The sequence below is a fragment of the Lactuca saligna genome, chromosome 7, assembly GCF_052625555.1.
Source record: "Lactuca saligna cultivar CGN05327 chromosome 7, ASM5262555v1, whole genome shotgun sequence".
Classification (NCBI taxonomy): domain Eukaryota; kingdom Viridiplantae; phylum Streptophyta; class Magnoliopsida; order Asterales; family Asteraceae; genus Lactuca; species Lactuca saligna.
In genome coordinates this window covers 93,074,238-93,092,820 of record NC_136423.1, presented here as the reverse complement: position 1 = coordinate 93,092,820, position 18,583 = coordinate 93,074,238, and the positions used below count along the sequence as shown (strand labels likewise).

Below are 18,583 nucleotides of genomic sequence, written 5' to 3'. Positions count from 1 at the left end.
TGTATTGTATGATGAATGAAAAAGTTTCACACTTGGGAAATTTAGACTAAGTCTTTGACAAAGTGTCAATTGAAGGACTAAAGTGATAACAACAACAACAACAACGACGACGATGACGACAACAACAATGACAACAACAACACCAACAATATAATAATATCAATAGTTAGTTTCGCAACCTAATGTGTTCCATCTTTCTCAATTAAACAAAGTTGTTATCCTGAATAAGTCGTAATCTCATTCATATGTTACATGCAACATTAGACATGATTGTCATATCATGTAGTGTATGCAACTATCCATTTTGGAACAAATGTACCAATAGAGCCTCTTATGCAACATGTATAAATACACGCTTCATTATATTCTATAAATTTTACAATAGTAAGGGGATAAACTTTTCTTGCCCTTATTGACACATTCTATAAGACCTAACACCCAAATTAACATATTTAATCTCAAGATTTCAAAGTTTCTATGAGTACGTTTCAACACCTTACCCAAACTCTTGTTCAACATTGATCCACATCAGCTGTAGGAACGGATACAGGGTTGCCCTCCAACAAACAAAAAATCGGTGGAACAGTTAGAGTTTGAAGATCCCCGTAGGCATTCCAACAAAAAGGACTCGACATAATCTGGCCTTGAGAAGGCCACAATTCCACTTCGGAAAATGTTAGGTTTCTACATGGTACACTGTCACTACACCCCAAATGCATGGCTGGACTTCTAACATCATAAGTTCCTCTAATTCTCTCGTAAACTATGTCTGATATGCTCACTGCTGAAGTCTGGTTCATACACAATTTTGTTTGGCAATAGTATTGGTCGATCATGATCGGGTTTCGAACAGTATCCATATGGATGTTGATGAATCGAACGTTTGACACCGAACCTAATCCTCCTTGCCATGTCTTGATTCGGACACCGTTATCTGAATGCTTTATGACTGAATCCATAACTACTATGTTTGATACACATGCTCGTGAGTTACGCATCCCAAGACTACCAATGCTGCAACATGTACATGTGGAAAAAGACACAATCATGCTTATTTATTTGTAACACTTGTTTAAAGACTTGTCATTGTGGCCCGAAAAAAAGGTTAGGCCGTATAGACCGCTCGGGTTATGGTAGATCAAGGATAATCAAGATCGAACTTATGAATACCTGTTCAGTCTAGCAAACGTGGTTCAATTTTGTTATTAGATCAAGGTCTGCGTCCATATTTTAATCTTACTCCTAAATACATGTATTTGTTTACCATGAAACTTGAATCTTCATCTAGAAGGTTGTAGAGCTCTATATGTATTATAATAATGGTCATGTAGGCTACCAATATTGTTTATTTTATATGGTACACTTTTAAGTATAGGATGGTGAGTTGATTTGCATTAAAATTCATTTTTATGATAAGATATACAAAATTAAATAATTGGGTAAAATAAAATTGGTTCGAAAGAGTCGAAACCCATCCAAGGTATTCAAATTGATTTTATTTATTTATTTATTTATTTTTTTTACTAATATAATTTTCTTGAAAGTGTTGGTTATTATTATAATAATATGAAATTTGTAATCAAATTTAATATATTATTTATTTATGTGATTAAAATATAAATGAGATACTGTTTGTGGATAAACCAACCCGACCCGCATTTTAACATGTCATTGGACGAATGTAGTAACTAGTTGAATATTTGAAGGGCAATTGTATATGCTTTATGGGTTTAAACTAAAAGTGGGGACTTTTAGGAATGTTCACCTTATCCCATGGCTTGGACCACATGTAATGTTCTTTATGTCTACATCATAACTCCCTGCCCCAATTGACACACAATCATCACCTGCATATTAAACAAATCTCAATAAAAGAATTAATATTATCTGATTTTTAGCTTGATGGTATCTGATCGGTTTTCAATATTCTTACCATTGGATATAAGTGAGTTGTATATCTTCACATCGTTTGTGTTCTCTATATGGATTCCATCAGTGTTGGGGCTTAGAGATGGAGCTTTAATATTCAACGAATCTATGTATACGCCATGACACCCATCGAAACGGAAGTTGAATTGTGGGCTATTCTTCACTTTAATTCCTTTTACTGTTATATTTGTGCTCATGAAAAATCTAATAGCCTGCATTTGTATTTAAAAGTTATCACCATTGTTATGTAACGAAATGACCTGTAGATATCAGTTAACTAGTCATTAAATTGAAGCGTGTGTTTAGACGTTAGACTTACAACAGGACTGTCACAAGGACCAGGTAGAGTTGTTCCGTTTGGTCCCTGCCAAATTATTCGTAACATTGTTAGTGTCAAGTTACATCCATTTTGTTAATTCAGATACCTAATCAACATATTAACATTTTATTAACAAAAATAAACATAAAAATATTAATTGATGACATTTTAAAATAAACCTAGCGTTGGCATTAAAAAAGTTACAATGTGGCCTTTGTTAGTCTTTTTGTTTCCTTTTTTGTATATCTTTTTGTTAGTCTTTATATATATATATATATATATATATATATATATATATATATATATATATATATATATATATATATATAATATAAATTGAAACAATAATATACTTTTTCTAATATGTAACTGAGGCAATATAAAAAAATAACACTATATATAAACAATCATACTTTGTGAGGTTTGCAAGGAAGATTCCACCACTTTTCTCCTTTTCCATCAATAACTCCACCACCTTGTAGAGACATGCCATTTACCCTATAAAACACCAGCCATTGTCTCATGCTATTACCTTTCCGCCACGAACTTGGTCCATCTGGTGCCGTAATTGTCCCTTCAATCTTCACAAACACGATCCAAAATAAAAAAACATTATTAATTAACTCAGAAACCCATCATGCGTCAACAAACAAGGCATGCAAATTTTCACATGATTACCTGAAACACAACCCTATTCCCACAACTTCCTGTGAAAATGGTGGACTGTATCAAGAAAGTGTAATGCTTTGGAACAAGAAGGATCGTGGGTTCGTCGTTTTGACAAGCTGAATCCCACGCCATTTTGAAAGCTTGTGTGTCATCCGTCACCCCATCTCCTATGGACCCGAACGACCTCACGTCAAGAACATGTAAATACTGATTCTTGGGGATCATTGCTGGTTCCGGAGAAGGAGATGGTGATGGGGAAATGTGATCAAGTGATCGGGAGTTAACAGAACTAAAATGGACGTAAAGGGGGAAGAAAAAGAGGAGAAAAGTGCAGAAAGATAGTCCCATGGATAGTGAGCTATAGCTAGAAGAAGAAGTTGGTTTATGGTTATATAGGACAAAAAAAGGGAATGTTGACAAAAGGAATCCAACTTCTATGGCACTCTATGAAATCATGTGTTCAAAGAATCAGACCTGATCTTTGGGTGGAAAATTGTAGGGTTTCGTAGGGTTTATGACAAATGGGGGAAGCCGAAAGAAGGTGTTGCTTGATGGGTAAGACTTTTGGTGGTGTGAGTGACCACAATCGGCACTAGGCTTCTTATAGCTGCACAAAGAAGCAAGTTGCATAATCGGTTGAACAAGGGATACACAGGAAGTAGAGGCTTCTTCTCTTTATTTATATTTATATATGTGGAGTAGCTCTAAGTGGAAGTGTGGCTTAAAGTTATTAACATTTTCAACATTAGCGGCTTAACCGACCATCCATCTCTTAATATTGGTGTGCATATAACTCAGGGTTTAATGCATTTTTTATTAATTTATGCTAATATGCTAATAAAATAGACTTGAATTTATCCAAAATTTTATTTTATATTTTATATCAAATATGCATGGATAAATTTGTGAAATTTTGGTAACCACTTAAATAGTTAAATGTGGTTATATAATTTGTATCAAAATTTATATCATAACAGAAAAAACATGGTTGAATAAATATGTAATTCAACCTTATAGCAAACGAGGTTTGATTCTAATAGCCCCACTTTTAGTCTAAGATGTGATATCGATCAAATCATAAAAAAGGACTTGGCATACCCTGAGTCCTTGATACAAGAAAAAAGGACCAACATTTGGAGCAAATTTCCACTATTTTCTGCCGGGGTTCAAAATTACAGAGTTTTACTAATGCAAATATCACGAAATTGGAGAATTTCCAAATACTGTTTTAGGTATAATATTAAACTGTGGTGGAAACTACTGGCAGTGTGCTAAATATATATGAGAGTATAAGACCTACTGCCATATTAAAATACAGGGTAGTACTTTTCTTTTTAAAATATGTATCTTTTTGTCGTTAGTAGAACGTTGCTATCGTATTTTTATCCTCAATAACGTTTCATTAAGTATATACACTAACTGAATTAAAAAAAAAAAAAATGTAAGACATGACCAACAAAAATGAAATTTTCAATTCCTTTTTTTTCAAGTGGGGTGTTTTTAATACTTAAAACCCACCAAAAACCCCACAAGAAGTATGTAATTTGTGGTTTGGACGGCGCAATGTGCATATAAGGGTTCATGAACAAGAAAAGAAAAGACGGTGTTGAGTGGAGATAAATGTCAGATGCACAAGAACGGGAAATGTGATATATATATATATATATATATATATATATATATATATATATATATATATATATATATATATATATATATATATATATATAGAGAGAGAGAGAGAGAGAGAGAGAGAGAGAAAATGACAAAAATAGCTATTTACACTAATTGCATTACAAAAATAGCAAAAAAAAAAAATCGAAATTACAAAAATGGCCACCCATTTTGCAGATGAGAAGGTCCCATCTGCGAAATGGGCTTCTCATCTGCGAAATGCCCTCGATTTTGACTATAAAAACGTTTTTTTTTTTTCTTCATTTTTCACCCTTCTCTACACAAAAACTCTCTCTAACTTGGGCTTCTCTCGGAATTTTGGCTAGTTTTTGAAGAAAATGGAGGATTATGTCAACAATCCCGCAAATATGGTTAGATTTTAACTCTTTTAATGTCAACAATCTCTTTATTTTATCATTTGTTGTATTATTTAGTGTTAAAAAAGGGTAATTTTGTTGTGTTTGATAGTTTTAATATTTTTTTAATATACTTGAAGTTTAAATGCAAGTAGAGACAAGTAGAGACTGCGTAGATAATGTTTAGAATTTGTTATTTTTGTTGTTTTTTTAGTTGTTGTATAACCTGAAATCTTGTATATTCTTATCGTATAATTGTTTATATAAAGTGCAAAATAGTCGTTTGTATATATATTTGTCGTATAAGTATAACATTCGTATAAGTTGAAAATTTGTCGTATATATATTGTTAGAAATTGTTTGTGTTTGTCGTATAAGTATAACATTTATATAAGTTGAAAATTTGTTGTATATATATTGTTAGAAATTGTTTGTATTTGTCGTGTAAGTTGAAAATTTGTATAAAGTTATCGTATAACTTGCAAAATTGTTAGTTTATTTGTCGTTTTATTTTTAAATTTTTTTTCTTTATATGGTTATAAAATGTTACTTTTAATTAGAAAGATAAAAATTGTTTATACATTTGTCGTTTAAGTTGAAAATTTGTTTAAGTTGAATATTTGTCGTTTAAGTTGAAAATATGTTTAATAAAATGGTTATATAATTATGTATGATATTGTTTTCTGTCGTAAATATATTAGTTGTATAACTTGGAAAATTGTTTATATATGTGTATGTTATTGTTTTTTATCGGAAATATATATATTAGTAATTAAGAAATTGTATTTGCAGTTCGTAATCATATATTTTTTAAAAAAATATTTTTTAGTTATCTAATTTGTTTTTGTGTTTTTTTTTGCAGCATTATTTTAGTTTAATGAATACGAAAGCCTTTGCGAACTTAAAAGGCTCTGGCGGTAACATATGGGAAGTATTTGAAGTTTTAGATGATGTCCGATGTGCTATTTTCAGAGATACCGTCTTTGGTTATTTTATTGATGTCCCTCGTTTAGAAGGGGACGCATTATTGTTTTCATAAAATGTTCCTTCATCAGATCCGGCCGGACCCTGTTTTATCTCTAGATGGAATAAAACGTTTATATTTTTGAGTAGGCAATACGAAAATGGTTTATGGGCCAGAAGAGTTTTGTTTGATTACCGGCTTAAATTTTGGAGAGTATCCAAAAAACATTGGGAGAAAAGGGTCAGAAAAATTTATAAGCAGTAAAAAAAGATGTTTACTGCGTGAACGACTATTTCCGGACCATACTAATAGTTCGGTGAAAATCGGCGACCTGAAAAGTTTAATTTTAAATCGAACATTCCTAGCACTTGACGACGTTGATGCAGTTAGAGTATGTTTGATATACATTTTGTGTGAAGGTTTTTTGGGTAAAGAAGTTAACGATCGGGTGCCATAAGATTGGTTTTATTTGGCTGAGAATTTGGATCTCTGGAATAGGTATATTTTGTTTACGTTAAAAGTTCTATTTTATTAAAGTTATAATTTATATAATAATCAATTTTGTTTTTTTGTTTTGTTAGCTTCGCTTGGGGTAGCTATCTCTGGGATTTTACTTATGTTGACCTTGAGGATACATGGAATAAGATACATAATAATTTATCAGTTTCTGAGCGTGGTAAAACTTTAAAGTACTCCGTCTCAGGATTTACGGCTCCAATAAAGGTATAAAAATTTCCTTATATTTAAATTGTTTTATTGTTATGTTTTTTATTTTAATTTTAACTTTTATTACTGTAATTGTAAAAAATTGTAGATATGGATATATGAGATGATTCCGGCTGTTCGTGCATGTGGATTTGCATCGAGAAAAAATAAAGACTTGCCTCGGATAAAACGATGGAGTGGAACAAAAAAATTGAAATGGGTTGACGTGAACAAGATTTGGTCAAAGATGCAGGTTTAAAAATATTTTGTTTATTATTAATAAAGTTGATTATTATACTTTTATATGCATTTTTAATATGTTTAATTTTTTAGGCGGGGCTACCACCAAGACAAAACATGTTACCGGGTGATGGTGAGATGATATCTTTTTATTATATGTTATTTCTAGAGTATGTATATGGTGAAGGGAAAGCAGTTCCATCCCCAGTACGAGACCATTTTAGGAGACAAGACGAATCTTCGTCTCGTATGTCGTCCAGTGGTCGCTCTTATGGTAGAGGTCGGGGCAGTGGGAAACACAAGCTAAATGAGGTGTTGAAATGGCTACATGCACTAGAGCAGCATGTGTTTATGAACCGACAACCTACAAAGGTTTTTGTTGAAGAAGTGAATAATGACCAATTTTGGAACGACATTTTTATGATGATACGACAGTGTCACAAAGAAATTATGATGAACATGTTAGTTACACGCTACATTATTTATTAAATTTTATTAACATATATGAATACCTGTGTTCATATTTTATATTTGAAAATATAGGTTGTGCAAGATGAAGTGATGAATAAAAACAATATAACTGAAAATGTTTTTGGTGATACTCAAGACGACAAGGTTGTTATAGATGTTACCTTTACGATTTTAATAATTACTTTTTAATAAAGTGTCCTTTTTTATTGAGTAAAAAGTTATGTTTTTAATGTAGGTGTTGGAGGAGAGGAATGAGTATGCGGGGAACAAATTTGATGATGATGTGTTTGATGTAAATGATTATAGTGAAGTTAAAGAGGTTATTATAGTTACATTAATATAAATATTTTGTTTATTTAGATATCATTGCTTATTAAATTATGTGTATTTCGTTATTAAGTATAAAGTATTATTTTTAATGTAGGAGTGGGAGGAGAGGAATGACAATGCGGGAAACAAATTTGATGATGATGTGCCGGATGAAGACGAACTAATAATAACGGGAAATGTAGATTATTTTCATGATGATGATGATGAAAAAGAAGTTACACCCGATAAACCGAGGAGTCGAAAACCATCACAATATTTGTGCCCTCCTTACACCGAGGTATTCGTTTTATTTATAAACTGATGATTTTATGTTTATGTGAATTATCTGAAAGATATAGATTTAAATATTTCAATATTGTTTTTAGTTGCACACAACACCGAAGCAAAAAAGAAGAACAAAAAAGAAGGTTGATATGAAATCAACAAGCCCCGTTCCTCCTCCAGTTTTTGGTGTTGCTCATGACTTCTCCATGTTGCGCCTGCAACCTTACGTAGCAAGCGGTGAGGATGTCATCCAAAATTATGTATTGCATTCATATGATGTCCAACATCGTTTGTTTAATTTCGTGTTAGATAGAGATTTTTGGAGCTCATTGTTTGGGCATACACACGACGGATGGTTGGAGTCAGCAATAAATTAATTGTTAATTAATTCTTTTAAAAGTTAATTGTTTTTTAGTCAATAACAAAAGTATCATGTGTGCAGCATATAACCATTTGGTACCGACTTTTGATGGAGAGACGGTTTGAGAGCGACCGACATACAATAATGCCTCCAAATTTTTTTATTTCTCATGCTTTGGAAGAAGGACAGGACTGGAGGGCGTTTATGGCTGGTATTGATACGTACCCCAACTTCATGGTTGCTTGGTGGGATGTTGATACGGTAAACTTAATAGTTTATATTGAAAATAATATCGTTTTTTTGTTATGTTTTTGTATTGTGATGTAAATAAACATAATTTTATTTTCTGATCCTTATACAGGTCTTATTGCCGATTCATTCATCCCCTAATCATTGGCTATTTGGGGAACTACGATTAGCGTCAATGGAAGTGCATATTTATAACAGTCTTGGTAGAGGTGCTTATGAAAAATTCCAATCTGAAGGAATCTTTTCCAAATTTGAACGTCGGGTGGCAAATTATTTGGACAAGATTAAGTATTGGGCCCGGAGGAACATCCCAAGGATTCCATTGAATATCCAATTCATTTATGAAGAAAACGTTCCCCAACAAAGTGGTCATTTGGGAGATTGCAGTGTTTTTCTTTGTATGTTTATGGAGCAATTGGTTTCAGGTCAACCTATACGTGTTCTTATTGACCCAAAGAACGCAACTTTAGAGTTCCATCTTCGGATGGCAAAAATTATTTGGGGGTCTTGTCTTGGTCCTATGTAGTTGGATTATATAAATGTATATACAAATTAATGTTGGATTTCATTACTAGTTTATTTTTACAGTTTACTCAACGGATGGCAAAAAATATAATGTTACGACAATTACAACAAATTAATGACCTACTAATTACTTATCAATACATACAACATAAGAACGACTACAACATTTGTTTTAACGTTACAAATACAACAATTTATTGACCTAACAATTTCAAAACCATAAAAACAATATTGAAAAGCTTACAACTTGTAAACAAGAACTGCCAAGAACAACACCCAACTACAAACCAACACTATCTTTAACTTCTTATTTTCTGATTGAAAGAGCTTATTAGAGTTAGCTACTTTAGCTATTACCATAGAAGATTGGTCCTTCTCTTCATCAACCCAACTGATAAACCCGCATTTTGGTCCCTGTTAAATTTAATATTCACAGTAAGAAAATAAATTTTTGTGATGTAAACACGAGGGTTTAAATTTGAATGACGTTAACAACATGATACCAAATATGGGCAAGCGTAAAACAATCTTCCTGGGTTTTTAGATGTTCCTGAAATCCTAACAATACGTTCTCCTCCGCAATTGCAGTATGCCATTAGCCTTGTTTTTCTTATAAATATGAGTTGCTTTGACTGATACAGTTTTCATACTGAGTGACACCCTTTTATAGAAGAAATCATGTTACAAACAATTCTTTTTGACTATGAAATGAACTGGTTTGACTATGAATTCAAAAACTTGAACTACGAAATCCAGACAAGTACATTCTGTAGTATTGTCTTGTCGGTCAGTGAAATTTGAATATGAAATGAACTGGTTTGACTATGAATTCAAAAAGTTGAACTACGAAATCCAGACAAGAACATTCTGTAGTATTGTCTTGTCGGTCAGTGAAATTTGACTATGAAATGAACTGGTTTGACTATGAATTCAAAAAGTTGAACTACGAAATCCAGACAAGTACGTTCTGTAGTATTGTCATGTCGGTCAGTGAAATTTGACTATGAAATGAACTGGTTTGACTACGAATTTAAAAGGTTAAACTATGAATTGTGAACATTAGAGATACAATATTTTCTATTTATAATCTCATTTTATTGATATTGCATTTGTGTGATGATTGTAGAGCACTTTCATCGGTTTTGAAAATGAGTACTAACATCGGAAGAAGCTTTTCCCAACTACCAATTTTCTTGCATAACCTTCAAAGAACAAATCCTAATACCTTCACAGCCATCAAGAAAACCGATACCAACCGCCTTCAATTCTGTTTTGTGGCTTTAGGTTGCATGGTATAACATACTACTTTTATTGAGTTATATAATATTTCATGGTAATGTATCTCGATTAGTTTTTACTCATCACTAATATGTGTTCGTTTTTATGTAGATTCGTACCTTCCTTAGGTGCATGATACCGCTGATATATGTGGGTTATTTACCCCTTATTGGGAGCTATGTGACAACAATGTACTTCGCAGTGGCTTTAGATGGAAATCATGAACCACTACTCTTAGCAATTGGTTTGGGAACCTTAGAGTGTGAAGAATCATGGAGATGGTTCATGATGAGGTTAAAAGATTGTTTAGGTGACGACATAGAGGTTGGTTTCATAAGCAACCTGTGTGATAAAATAGAATTTGGTGTTCAGAGTGCCTACCCGGATTCCTATCATGGATATTGTCCTAAAGATATAGCTCGAAAGATACGTGACTTTGTGGGACATAACAGTACGGAAGTTGAATCGTTGTTTTGGAAGTCATGCAATGCATATAGCGTTGATGATTTTTACTTGTGTTTGGAAAGGTTGCAAACTGCATGTAGGAAATCACCTTTCTTTTCCTTACTTAGGAGTCCAATTTACTGGCTTGACGATATACCGATTTCAAAATGGACACGAGCATTTTTCCCAAAAATACGCTACAATGTTAAATCGATTGACGTCCCTGAAATTTTGCAAATTATATCCAAACGTGAGTTTCCTATAACAACGATAATTGAGTTAATCACCACGTCGATACAATCAAAGTATGCTGAACGGGCCGACGTGGCGGGTAAGGGAGATTGTTTTATTTAGTTTTTTTAATGTGTTATTATTTTTATTAAAATATCAAATTTTACAGGGAGGTTTTCTGGTGGGTTGACCCCTTACGTTGAGAGTAAGGTTCAACAATGTGTCAACAAGTCTTACATTTGGAATGCAAGACGTTTGTATGGGGATACATATCAAGTCGATGACAATTTTCCCACCACCAACGTACAACTTGAACGAAGGGTATGTAGTTGTGGTAAATGGCAAAAAAGCGGTATACGATGTGCCCACGCTATAGCATGTCTAAGAACTCGTACATCTGAATCCATAAACAGATTGGTTGATTACAAGTTCACTAGTTATGTGTATCGACTTGCATATGGATCTGAGTTGGTGAATACTATACCATCACATGTGCATTGGGAAATACCAAATGAAACGGTGGTCCTGTTACCTCCCTCAATGCAGTAGTTATTCATGTAGCACCTTTATATTTTATGTAGTATTATGTATTAGTGTCGTGTTATGTATTAGTTATCCGTGAAACCTGTTTACATTTTATGTCGTATTATGTATTAGTTATTTATGTACCTCATTCATATTTTATGACTTATTATGTATTAGTTATTTAATTTATGTCGTATTATGTATTGGCTATTGAGGAAACAACATACATTAAAAGAAATGGACTTTTATTAAATAGTGACGCCTACACACATACAACAACAAGCAACTTAAATAACGAAAATCCATTACCTTAACCAACATACATATTAAAAATAAGGGTCATTCTTTAAAACATTCCATGCATATAAGTGGGTAAACTCGCTACCATCATATTCAAAACGGTATAGTTCCAAAGCCACCTGCCGTAGAATGTCTTCATCCGTATTTGCATGTTCATTATCCAACTCGTTGTAAATACGTTGAAATTCTTTCACCTTCATTTTCAAATCCAGAATCTTGGCTTTGACATCTTTTCTTCTTCGATATTGACTACGCCCCATTAAATGGTGAAACAAATGACAGACACGAGACCAAAATGATCCAGCACGAACTTGTGGGGGACCCGGTGGAAAATCCCCTCTACAGTTATAATCCAAGCTTGAACCAAAGCGACCTCCTCTGCGTTCCTCCATGTATGCGGTGAGTCCATAATTGCAGGGAGGGAAGTAATACGAAACAACTACAACGGATATTAAAATCTATTTATAACGACTCCTTACTTTCCTGCTGCAATGGCTTGTCAATTCAAGCAGCAATGTATTGTGTTGTCATTCGACCGGGGATGACTTGTCAACTCGAACAGTGCTCTGTTATGATATAAGTATAGTACACTGCATTCGTCTGTTAATTTTGACTATAAAATGCAGACATATTAGAAGATTGGACTGCGATTTTGTGTAGAAACTACTATAAATTGACCTTATGTTACATAAATACTTTATTAAATAAACCAATACAGTTGTTCAAATATTGTTTTTTATATTCCACTCTCTTAGTTTCAATCAAAATGAGTTCTATATCATGGAGCAATGAAGAGTTCTTGGTTCTTACACATGCTTATATTCATGTGTATGAGACAAGCAAGTTGCACGATCCAATGTTTTGGAGCCGTTTAACCAATATTTTCAATGCTGAAAACCAAAGGCCTACAAGAAACGATCGTGACGAACTAGACATCTTAGCAAGATGGTATGAAATGAAAACTGAAGTTCTATTATTCAACGATCTTTATACCAAAATTGACGACACCCGTTTAAATGCTACTGAGGAGGTTATCTTGGAAGCTGCTAAGGAGGAATACAAGTCATTAAGTAACGGGTTGGAATTCCAGTTTGAAGCCCCTTGGAATATTTTGAAATATATCCCGTTTGTTTAAAATCTATTTTAGTTTATTATTTGAGTACTAGGTTATGTTCATGTATTTTGTATGTATTTCGTATGTATTTCGTTTGTTTAAAATGTATTTTAGTTTATTATGTGAGCAACTCGTATGATTAACTTGAGTTAATAAATGGTCATTGCATTAGTTATCACAATATATTAGAATACATTAGTAACAAGGATTCCATGAACCATTAAAAACATCACAACAATTACATGAAAAACAACGACATAATACGAACAAAGCATTAACGTAAAACACAAGTCCATGGGTTATTCTTAACACAAATTAGAGCAGTCTACTTGAAATACTGTTTATCTCTAACAACCTTCCAAACTTCCTCATATTCGAAGTCTCTGCCGTCATGTTCACAGATGTAAAACTCTGTAACAACTTCCAAGAACTCTTCTTCGTCACGATAACGAACATTGTTACGTTTCGCATAACTACATGCTCAATTGAACCATGTAACTTCTTCCTTTACATCCGTCCACTTAGTAACAACATCTGATTTTTCTCTTTTTTTCCCTTCTCCTATCTCATGGTTAAACAAAGATGTGATGCGACTCCATTCATCACCAATTAGGCAATGCGGGGGAGCAAGTAACGATACACCATCCTTAACACTTAGCCAGCATCGTGTTAGAACTAACACCTCGTTTGTCGTCCATGGCCTTTCAGAATTGGAACCAGGTACTTCATTCGAAGAATTTGCTGCATTCGACGACATTTCTAATAATGGGAATTCGTTTCGTTTAGGTGATTCGGGTGTTTGGTTTTTAGATCTTAAACATCTATTTATATAAATAATTAGACTATGAATTAATACTTTGACTACGAAATGGTTATATTTGGACTACGATTTTCAGCTTTATGCAGTGTTTTGTCATGTCAAACTGTAATTTATCTCTTGTCACTTAAGGGTCCCACTGTTATGTGCAGGTTACTACAGTGACTTGTCATTACTGTCTCGTCATTTCAAAGTTGGACTTGTCATTACTGTCTAGTATGTATAAATACCACTTGTTGCTCCAGTTTAATACAATATCGACTTTATTATGACTTCCTCACACAAATTCGAAATTTGCTCATGCAACGAAGTAGATTGTTATTATTGTGATTCAGTAGACCCTTTTTTTACACCCTCTTCAGCCGGGCCATATATGTCACATGAAAATTTTAAAGAATTAAAGAAGGTTGAAGCACAACAAGAAGAGGGCAAAGAGTCATCTCAACTTCTCACTCAACTTGCTAATGATATAGATTCGGAATGCAAACAAGCTCAAGAATGGAATGACCTCAATAAAAACAAAATCAAAGAGCATAAAGATTGGATAAAAAAGAGTAAAAAGGTAATCAAAACCACTGAAAAACGGCTTGCTGAGAAGGATGAGCAGTTGATACACATTATGGTAAAAAAGGATCGTTTCGAAGACAAAATGAGAATTAGGGATGACTATATAACAATGGAGAAAGAGAAGTACACGTTGCAGTTCCCTGAGTTTAAAAATTAGTTACAAAGTTATTGTAATATTATCATGAAACAGATTAGGTAGCAAAAGGATCGTTTGTTGTTTTTTTAAATAACATGTTCTAACTGTTAAAAAAATCTGCAAACTATATTTTATAATATAAAGGCTTCATTAATTGTTATAATCAACAAACTAAACAAAAATATGAAAGCATAGCAACGTCTTGTAAGATTTAATAAAAATATTACAATACATAATAAGTTAACAACTCATCATTACTCTTCATTTCAAGGTTGTTTTATATCAAAATCAGCGTTATAGGTTTGTGAGCAACTCGCTGAACCACCAATATTAAATGCCATTTCTGCAGTAGAAATTATGTGACGTGCTCCGCTACCGGACGCCCTTCCAGTACAATTATTTCTCATGTGTCCAATTTGACCACATGTAGAACACTCTTTTATAATTGGACCCTCGCCTTGGGATGGAATGCGGTCTGTGTTTCTTGGCGTGCCTGGCTGACGTTTATCCATTGTTGGTGGCTTAACAATCATCAAATCATCGGGGATCTCCCATTCGGATGGCTTTGGCAGAGGGTTTATTGATTCCTCATATGTTTTCCTCAGTGTTTCGGTAAAGTAAGCGTTTAATGCATACCTCGAGCAGTCTTCACTGTTAAACATCTTATGACATGACCACAAGGTATCCCATCAGGTTGCCAATGCCTACATGTACATGTCATATGTTTGAAATCAACAATCAAATTTTGTGCCCCCTTTTTGACTTCGCATTTTGTATTTGAGATCATGCGAACATCCCATTTGCTAAAACTTTTCTTGTTCTCTTTTACAATTTCATCCGCCCAAGGGGTAAGAATTGTTGTTGCTTCCGCTAAAAAAAGAGCCAAAATGAAGAAGTTAAGATCAATAACATCAAAATTAATAAAACATTAATATTAAAAATTTACTTAATATCTGCAAAGTTACGTCTTTGAAACCACCATTGTTGCATTGTAGCACGAAAAAAATCGATCAACATAAGTATTGGCACCTTACGTGCGTGTCTAGATAATGCATTTATAGACTCCGCACTGTTGGACGACATAAGATTGTATCGGTTCCCTTTAAAATGTGCTCTGGACCAAGTTTCTGGATTTATACTTTTCAAGTTCTCCCATACTGGTTCTTTTGTCTTTTTCATAACATCCATGGCAGCATCAAAAGCATCAACTGTGTACGACCTACACGCCTCCCAAAAAATTCCTTTAACCGTCTTACTCTTGCCGAATCTAGATACTATGTTGAAATACAAATGGACACCACATATTCCATGATGAGCGTGAGGAAAAATGTTGGCAACGGATGTTGCTATAGATGGAGACCTATCAGATATAATTGTAAGCTCCTGCATATTTCCTATGCAATCATGTAGTTTTTGAAAAAACCATGTCCAAGAATCGGTACACTCATTTTTGCATATACCATATGCAGCTGGTAATATTTGGTTTTGTCCATCCTTAGTAACTGCAAGTAACATGGTACCTTTGAACTCGCCCTTTAGGTGAGCTCCATCTACTACTAGGGTCAGTTTACAAAAATTGACAAAAACGCGTACCTACAATACATTGTATATTTATTCAAATACACCAAAATAAAAATTAAAAAATTAATATAATATGATAATACCAACCGAGCAACCGAGTGCGACGTACAAAAACTCAAAGCGATCATCAACATCTATTTTAATATGTGTGACAGTACCCGGATTATGTTTGGCCAAGTTGTAACAATACGCCGGAAGTTTGGTAAAAGAATCCTCTTTCGAACCCCTTAACGACAACAATGCATATTGCTTCGCACGCCATGCCTGATGATATGAGATATTGATATTCAATTGAGCATTCATATCATTAACAATTTCTTTTCCCCGATAAACTCTACTATAGTCTTCAGCCAAAACATCAGCAACATATTCACCCAAAACATATATGTTTGCTTGTCGATGATTAGGTTGCAACAATGTTGAAGAACATGTATGTACATCAACAAATTTATTCACTTGGAAAAGTCCATCAGAATTTTTAATTGCTTTTGCTCTTAGTAACCAAGAACAATTTTTCGAAACACACACAGCTTCATACCTTGATTTGGTGGATCTACTTGTCCTCGTCTGGAAACCTTCTCGAAGACATTTTTTACCAATACACCGCTTTAAAAGTTCTTTGTTCTTAAATATACTCTCACATTGAATCTTTTGAAGATTCATGTCTACCATCTGTTTTGGGATATCTTCATTAATATCAACTGGCCATGTTGGTACAGGGGGCATACCGTGAAAAAGGTTATCGGGAAACTTAGCTTTAACTTCATCAGACAACTCATCTCTATCGGAATTGCTTTGTAGCTCGCTTATATCTAAACATACATCACCAACATCAACATAATGCCCATAAACATGATTTTTTTCATTTTTTTGACTTGAATTTTTTTCTTTTTAGTTTTATCTACCACACGCCTATTCATAAGTTTAACTTCTTGTTCGGCAACATCATCACAACGACCACCCACATGATTAAGATATGTACCAACATCATCATCACCAACAGACTTGTAATTCTCAGGTTCCACATTGTGAATAGGTGAATAACTAACATTAACATTTTCAGCAACACTGTGAAACTGAGGTACACTAGGAGTATTGAAAGTACCTATCGGATCGTTGCTCCCTTTATAACTGCATAAATTACCAACAACCTGGTTTCCAATTTCACCACCCCGATTAACCTCCTCAACTTCATCAACCACCACAAACACTTTCACAGCCCTTCCTCCACTACATTTGATTACGTTTATCAACATTCTAACATCCATGTCTTCAACTATAGCTATATAATAATTTAATTCAGGATGGTGGAAACGAAGACTAATTCTATATTTGTCTAACAAACCAATTTTGCTTCTTACCAAAGATACAAAATCACTATAACTAATATACTCAGAAAATATCAAAGCAAGTTCAGAAATACCTCCCTGTGGACATATGTATTCCAGATTAGTTCCATTAACTTGCCATCTCCCACCGGTTACAAGACAAACCATATATTCAATCATTTTTTGAGCAAATTGTAGAGAGAGTTCCTAAACAAATAACAACCAAAATGATATTTTTTCTACAAAACTATTTATATAGCAACCTGATTTCGTACTCAAAACAAACCATTTCATAGTCAACCTAAAAAAAAAATTAAAAAAAAAAATACAAAAATAACAACGATTTCGCAGATAGAGTCAGAGGATTTCGCAGATGGACCTATTCCATCTGCGAAATTACCCCTATATATACAGCGAAAAATTTGAAAAAAAAATTTTAAAACCACCTGCGAAAGTACAAGCACCTAAAGCACAGCTGTGCTTTAGGTGCTTGTACTTTCGCAGATGAGAAGGTAATTTCGCAGATGGGGCCTTCTCATCTGCGAAATCGTAGGCTATTTTTGTAAATTTCTCATATATATATATATATATATATATATATATATATATATATATATATATAATAATTAAGGTTTATATATGAATCTAACTTATTTCTCTCTGTCTCTCTTTACTCTCTCTCTCTCTCTCTATATATATATATATATATATATATATATATATATATATATAGAGAGAGAGAGAGAGAGAGAAAGAGAGACAGAGAGAAATAAGTTAGATTCATATATAAACCTTAATTCTTATATAAATGTATGTTAATTCTGAACCAATCTAAAGGTAATTTTGGAATTTGGGTAATTAAATTAATTATTTCATAATATTAAGTCCCTATAATTTTAATAGCTAATTACAATTTCTAGCCTATAATGATACCATCCTAGTAACTATACTAAGAACCCTAAACTCCGACCAAATCATTCACAGACAACACACGAGGTGGGTATTTCCAACGTGCTCATGCTATATCCTTCTTAGTGCCCTTTCTTTTACCCTTTTCTTATTGATTCATAAAACTTCAAAATAATCGAAATATTGGCTTATGTATGAAATTGCAGCAACCATTTTTCCTTTTCTTGAATCATTGATTAGGGGCTTCTCCTCCAATCCCTTCGTGAATCGGGCACTAGATATTCATAGCCAAGAAAC

General features: G+C 33.4%; 2 protein-coding genes across 2 annotated transcripts; one reads left to right on the top strand and one right to left on the bottom strand.

Moving 5' to 3' along the window:
• Positions 1-201: 201 nt before the first annotated feature.
• Positions 202-3,558, bottom strand: LOC145007560 (polygalacturonase At1g48100-like). Its single transcript, XM_078966473.1, has 6 exons — positions 2,927-3,558; positions 2,662-2,829; positions 2,249-2,293; positions 1,934-2,141; positions 1,766-1,847; positions 202-1,014 (listed from the first exon to the last, which is right to left on the bottom strand). Exons 1-6 carry the CDS (start codon positions 3,263-3,265, stop codon positions 513-515), a joined length of 1,344 nt encoding a protein of 447 aa, XP_078822599.1. The 5' UTR covers positions 3,266-3,558; the 3' UTR covers positions 202-512.
• Positions 3,559-10,523: 6,965 nt separating this feature from the next.
• On the top strand, positions 10,524-11,558 carry LOC145007125 (uncharacterized). The gene is made up of 2 exons (XM_078966113.1): positions 10,524-11,109; positions 11,179-11,558. Exons 1-2 carry the CDS (start codon positions 10,524-10,526, stop codon positions 11,556-11,558), a joined length of 966 nt encoding a protein of 321 aa, XP_078822239.1.
• The last annotated feature ends 7,025 nt before the right edge of the window (positions 11,559-18,583 follow it).